A 6,895-nucleotide genomic window follows, 5' to 3' on the forward strand; every position below is an offset into this window, starting at 1 on the left:
CTCAGGGTTTAATGCAGCGTGTGTGTTCAGATGATGATCTGAAAGGTTATTTGGAGTCTTGTGATGTCCTGGAGAAACCTCCCTAAGAGTGTTGTTAACCACAGTTGAGTGACCGTTTTAAAGTCTTGTGGAACAGCATTTGCAACCCTGAGACTATTTCATATCCTGGGACTGTTAAAGCTGGTACAATGTTTACCAGAGCTGTTGAGAGCAATTAGGAGTCTTCTGGAAGTTTAGAAGCAGTAAAGGTTGGTTAGGTTATTGTGTGTTTATGGTCTACTACACAAATGTTCTACAAACAAGTTGCAGCTGTACATATTTTACATTTGACCACATTAATACCATAATTATAATTTTAAGAACAAATTAAAACATTTTTAAAAATAAAGTAATTCTTTCTTACTGTATGTGGCTTTTAATCCTTCAGACTCCATTATTGCACCAAGACTTTTTGTTGTTTAGACACTTAAGAACCCACTCATCAAAGCCTGAAGAGATGTTTTGAGTGTGCTAAACATAAAGTTGACAGCCCTCTCTTTAAGTTAATACTGCTTCACCTTACTGTATGTGCAGAATACACAGGAGCTCCAGCTGTTTCGTTTCAGATCTGCTTACACACTCATATAATATACTGCATGGCGTTATTCAGCCCACCCTAATCTTTTTCTTCCTGGACTTTTTACTTATTAGACTACATCTCCATTGTTCCGTCTTCAGGTAGAAAAGTGCAAGGTTAGCAGCATCAATACAGCCTAAATTTGGAAAGATTAAGATCCAAACCAGTGGAAGACAACTTGGAGCGCTGCAGTTTATTATTATTTATTAGCTCCCACAGCTCTGTGTGTTCAGGAGGCTGATTTGTGGATGTGTGAGCGAGGACAAAACTGCACATTCCACTTCTGGGTGGTTTGAACAAGGTTTTGTAAAGCGTCGAAAATGGGAAATAATGCACTGAACGCTTTTTGGAAATATGACATAATTTCACCTTCAGATGAATTTGTGAGGTTTCGGAATCTCCAGAGTTGTGGGATAGGGAACAAAACATTGCATAAAGGCCTTTAGCTGAACTCACATTGGGCCCATTCCTAAATCAGCACCATCACAAACTCTCAGAAAGATAGAGAACTAACAGCAAAGCATCATTCGGAAACACCTGCTACGCACAGTCGTCGCCTCCAGTCAGACCAGGAATATGCAACAGAAAACTGTTTATTAGTGGTCTTGTAGTTTAACTGCATTCTATCTTTACATTTTTCTGTTAGTAATGTAAATGAACAGAGCTTTATTGTGTCCTTTTAAGTCCCACATATGCCATTTTGGCTGTGGTTTTCTGCAACATTTCTACCATAATAGACACAATGTGGACTGATTTATTTGGAACATAAAAGAGACATTCAATAAATACAAGAAAAGATTAATGTTTTTTTTCCAAACTTACTAAGCCAGTGTTTGTTCTCCTGCTCAGGGTACGCTCCAGAAGTTTGTGGATGACCTGTTCGAGACCATCTTCAGCACGGCGCACCGAGGGAGTGCCCTGCCTCTCGCCATCAAGTACATGTTTGACTTCCTGGACGAGCAGGCAGACAAACACTCCATATCAGACTCTGATGTGCGGCACACTTGGAAGAGCAACTGGTGAGTTTGTGTGCTGCTTGGGGTGCATTATTAGGAGTATTTGGTAGCCAGTTTGTTTCTCATTAGTGTTGTGAAAAATGTGCTTTGTATGAAAATATTTTTGACTGTAAGCCAGCAAATATTCAACGAATTACAGAGGTGGTGCATATTGTGCAGTTGCTTTTTCTCTTCCCTCAGGTATTTCATCACTTAGAGTCTGCATGCAGTGTAATTTGCTTCACTCCTTCTAACTGTTCAACTTTCTCCCTCCTCTTCCACCTCCACCCTCTTGTCTCTAATCTCTTGCAGTCTTCCACTGCGGTTCTGGGTGAACGTTATCAAAAACCCCCAGTTTGTCTTTGACATCCATAAGAACAGCATCACAGACGCCTGCCTGTCTGTGGTGGCTCAAACCTTCATGGACTCCTGTTCAACATCTGAGCATAAACTAGGGAAGGACTCGCCTTCTAACAAGCTGCTCTATGCTAAAGACATCCCCAATTATAAGAACTGGGTAGAAAGGTATGCCAACATCTGTTCAAGTCGTGTCTTTCATTCTGCTTTGGATCAGAGTTGTCAATTCTAAACTGTGTTTTTTTTCTCCAGGTACTACTCTGACATCTCCAGGATGCCGGTCATCAGCGACCAGGACATGAGTGCATACCTGGCGGAGCAGTCGCGCCTGCACGCCAACCAGTTCAACAGCATGTCCGCCCTAAACGAGATCTACTCCTACATTGTCAAGTACAAGGATGAGGTGAGAATTCAGACATTCAGTATATTGAGAGGCTTTGTTTTTGTCATATGAGGGTTTGTTAGTGCCTCGAGGGTTTTTAGCATTCCTGGAAAAGCCAGGTTTATTGTGATTGTTGTCATGTATTTAGTATTTTTCTACAACTCCGATAAACACATTCAATCAGTACATCAAATTTCATTTATCCCTGTGATGCTTCAGTCTCTCTTCTTTAACAATGGACTGTTTTCAATCAGACATTTTTTCCCATGAAAAGCCTTATAGCTGGCTTAGTGGGTTTTCAATCCAAAAATCTACAGAAAGTGTTACATTTAATTGGAGGCATAGTTTTAAGAAAAACAACAGAAATGTTTTGTTATAAAAGTAACAAAAAGCTTAAACGTTGTGTTTAAAATTGATTATGGCTGGATAAGTGTTGTGGAAAGGTACATCACGCTGAATTGACCATGTACGACCCTGTTATTGTAGGGTACAGGTAGTTCCTCCCCCTTTAATGTTTTTCCCGGGCTTTAATTGTTCATGCTAGACATTATTCGAATGCAAGCTTTCATATTGACAGTATGTATTCATTATACCATATTAAGGTGGTACTGTATGTCCTGTCTTGGGCACACTGTGACATTGAATGACCTCCTCCTCCCTCTATCTTCAGATCTTGTCGGCTTTGGAGCGGGACGAGCAGGCAAGGCGACAGAGACTGAGGAGCAAGCTGGAGCAGGTCATCGACACAATGGCCCTGAGCAGCTGAGGACCATCCTGCACCTCCATCTCCTCCTTCTCTTCACTCCTCCTCTCCATCTGTGTCTCTCAATCGTTCCTCTCAACCAGACAACAAACAAAACTCCAACCCCCAACAATACGACAGACAAACTGCAAAAGGACTGACGCAGAATACTGCAAAATGGGGGGGTTCGGCAGAGATGGGCGGGCCTGTGTACGCTTACATGTGTATGTGTGTGTTTGTCTGCAGCCCCATACAGCGTGTGGGCTCGTGTCTGTGTGAGAGACTGGGACGCCAGACGTTTTCACACACGCATACATGGAGAAACATGTCAACTGACAGCATTTGATTATTGTTGATGTTGGTGTTTGTCGTTTGCTTGATTTTGATTTCTGGAGTTTTTTCGTGATGAAGCGGTGGTCAGGAAAGAAACAATGAAAGCCCGGAAAGGAACTCCATTTATGGCACCATTTGCAGGATGGACCAATCTGTGACGAGCCAATGGAGAAAGGCTCTTTAGGTCATGTGACTCCAACGTGTCACAGTTTTAAAGGATGTTAGATTTTTCTCTTTTTGTTTTTCTTTTTTGTATAGATGTAATCAACTGCCCACTCTCTGATCTCTCGCCACTTGTATTACTGCTGAATTTGCACAATTTACAGAAACGTTACAAAGGAAGACGATATAGATATTATATATAAATACAGCTACCTTTTTAAAGAAAGAATAGGGAGAAAAACATTTTTGTTGTTTTTTTTCTCATTTTAAACCAACAAACAGAATAAAAATAACAACAATAAAACATGATTTGATATTTCAAGTACAAAAGAAAAACAACGTAGACAAAAAAAAAAACAACGAAAAACAAACTAAAAAGTCGTACTGTGCCATGTTTTCTTTGAATGTTGTTTAGTGCAAAGACATTTTGTTAGATGGAATGTGCTACCGTATGATTTTAAGTATGCCTAGTGACTGAAACGAATTGTTTGAGTAATGACCCTTCAAAAGATCCTTGTTGAAAATGACTGGAAAGGACACAAAGATGTCCGTCTTATCGAGTTAGGACAGTTCACGGTGTCGTGGCGATAACATGAAGATGCTGTTGTTTTTAATTCAATCAGTGCAATCGTTTGGTTTCAGAAAACCAAAAATATACTCACAGGATTGTTGCTTTATCATGGTCACGTTAGTATCCAGCGCCACAGCTGGTTCTCCGAGGGGGAAGAAGTGACAGTAGAGTGGATCATGTTTTAGTAACTGAATAATGAAGTAGCTACATTGCACTACCTGACATATTTCTGTTCCCCAATACCACATAGCCACCATATCTAACCATGAGGATTCCACAGGACCCCAGTTTGTGTTGCCTACCCATGAAGGGTCATGCATTATCCAATAGTCCTGTTAGAGCAAAGCCAAAACCTCGGTGCTCTCAGACGCTGTTCACGTCTTTACAGAAGCAACAATGAGGTCAGGTAGAGCGCAGACCTCAGTGGTGAAACAACGTGGAGAAAGCTCAATGTTAATACCCATACAGAGGGACATAGAAAATATATACTGAGGTTTTCTCTCCACCTGTAACCTATCTATTTGAGACAGGGGTGTTAGCTTTTTATCCATAATGGGGAGTAAATGAAGATACAGAGGTGAGACGCCTCTGTTCATTAGCTCCACAAAGCTGAGTAATCCTCCCCTTAGCCTGCAGCTCTTGTTTCAAAACTAGCCTTTTGCCATGTGTGGCTTAAGCTTCTTTTTCTATTACTGCTCTCTTAAGAACATTTCTCTGTTTCTCTTTTTTTGAAGTCAGGGTTTTTGACTTGGTGGTGAGAAAAACATTTTTTTTCTTTTGTTTGCTTGCCGAAAAACCAAACTGTGGTCTGTAAAATGTTTTTGTTGTTTTAATTTGTAAATTGTATACTTTTTCATAATGAACAAGAGCTGTTTGCCATTTTTTCGTAATCAGGTTGTTTTCATCATTTTATTTTGAATATGTAAATTGTACATTTTATGGTACACAGAAGACAACATGTTTGCTTTGGTTTGCCTGAAATTGAAGAACTCGAGGTTTATTTTCCTGATCTTAAGGATCAAAATGAAATTGTTGCATCAGATGAGCATCTGTGTCTTTGTGATGGAAATGTGACTTGCTGCTTTAACTCTTGTACCTTGTTTTTCTATCAAACATTAGGGCTGTCATTTTATGCTGATCATAGATGCTGTCGCTGTCTATTTTTCCGCCAGGTCTTTGAAAAAAATCTCTCATATCCACGAAAAGTGAGCACAGCTCCCAGATACATGTCAACAGCACCATTTTGTTTACATGTCTTAGATGTGACATTGCTTTGTACCGCTGCAGCTACATATGAGCCTAATTCAACTGGATACCTGTAGGGACTAAAAGTTCACTCTGTACCTACCGAATATATCTTGAGGGGCCCGTTTTAGGAAAGACATTTCTCCTGTTCAGTTGATAACGGTGGCTACTGTCATAACATAATATCTGTTAAAATATTAAAGAGAGTACTGCAAAACCTCCACCAATAATCCTTAGTCCACACTTTTGAAAAACAAGCTTTTTTTTCTTCTTCGGTATGCAGCTGAGTTTTTGCTGCAGTCATACACTTGATGCTCTCACAATAGATCAAAGAGCAAGGAAATCAGAGCTCAGGAGTGCTGTAAACAGCAGTGCTTTACATGATCATTATGAGCACTATGTACAGTAGGGACACATCCACCTGCTCCGTGCAAAAGCACACCGAGTGAAAGTCTGTGCTCGTTGATGCTCGTTTTTTTTTAGGACACTTGAACACTCTCAATTCATTCTCAGGTTCATGGTTAATTTGTGTCGTATTTTGGTTGTAATTTGGTTGATAAAATGAGTGCTGCGGGAGTTGGGTAGTTTATCGTTTGCATGGCTACTTGCCTTTTTAAACAAATTGTGAGAGGAACTTACCAGTCACCATTCTTTATCCTTCATTTTGCACAGTTTGGTGTGATAATTGGCTCGTATTAAGTGTTGTGGAGTTGGTATACAGCATGTCTGTTTAAGAGTGTCAGGAGGAAGCATCAGGTGACTTAAAACCTGTCCCCATTACAACATGACGACTGCAGAGTTGCTGGGTTTTTGCTGTTTAAATGAACAAATGGCTTCAGTGTGAGCAGAGTCAGCACATACTCATGTATCTCGTGTTTAAATCTCAGCTCTTAAGACATGCTTGGTCATACTTTTGCCTTCCCACAAAAAAAAAATAACATTGTTGAATCAAATGCAAGTCCTGGCACCATTTATGTTTTCAGTTTTATTTTTCAGGCTTTCTTCCGATACTGGGGAATACAGTGGTTTTCCTTTTTTTTGTAAACGGAAGTTACATAAAATCCAAGGAACGCAAGGCAAATGAATTCAGACAGAGCTGGCAAAGGAATTTTAATACTACAATAACTCGGATACATTTTTAGAGTTTCTGACTTGAAGCGACTGTCACAAGTTTGCAGGTTAACATTCATTGTGTAAATATTCTGTTATTTCCTATTTTGCAGATTTACTACTTGTAAATAAACACGCATCAAGGAGAGATTAAACATTTTTTGCTAAATAAAATATGGCTTGTGATTTCTATTTAAGGTCATATGAAATTTTTATAGATGGATGGAGAAAGTAGTCATGCACATTTGTTATTTTTGGTCCCAATGATTATAATATACTTGGATATACTGCAACATGGGTTCATGACTCCACGCCGCACACCATCTTGCTACAGTGTGTCCCAGACTGCTGTGATTACTTATGTGTTAATTTTTGCTACCTG

General features: G+C 39.8%; 1 protein-coding gene across 2 annotated transcripts in view; it reads left to right on the plus strand.

Annotated features, from left to right (window-relative positions):
- The window catches only part of plxna1b (plexin A1b), a 174,517-nt gene extending 167,830 nt beyond the window's left edge, over positions 1-6,687 (plus strand). For both annotated transcript variants that reach the window (XM_063910537.1, XM_063910538.1), the window contains exons 29-32: positions 1,466-1,635; positions 1,924-2,136; positions 2,221-2,371; positions 3,021-6,687. In XM_063910537.1, the coding sequence (XP_063766607.1) occupies positions 1,466-1,635; positions 1,924-2,136; positions 2,221-2,371; positions 3,021-3,116 (630 nt within the window). In that variant the 3' untranslated portion in view covers positions 3,117-6,687. The remainder of the gene's footprint in view (positions 1-1,465; positions 1,636-1,923; positions 2,137-2,220; positions 2,372-3,020) is intronic.
- The last annotated feature ends 208 nt before the right edge of the window (positions 6,688-6,895 follow it).

This window comes from Eleginops maclovinus, chromosome 20 (genome assembly GCF_036324505.1).
Source record: "Eleginops maclovinus isolate JMC-PN-2008 ecotype Puerto Natales chromosome 20, JC_Emac_rtc_rv5, whole genome shotgun sequence".
NCBI lineage: Eukaryota > Metazoa > Chordata > Actinopteri > Perciformes > Eleginopidae > Eleginops > Eleginops maclovinus.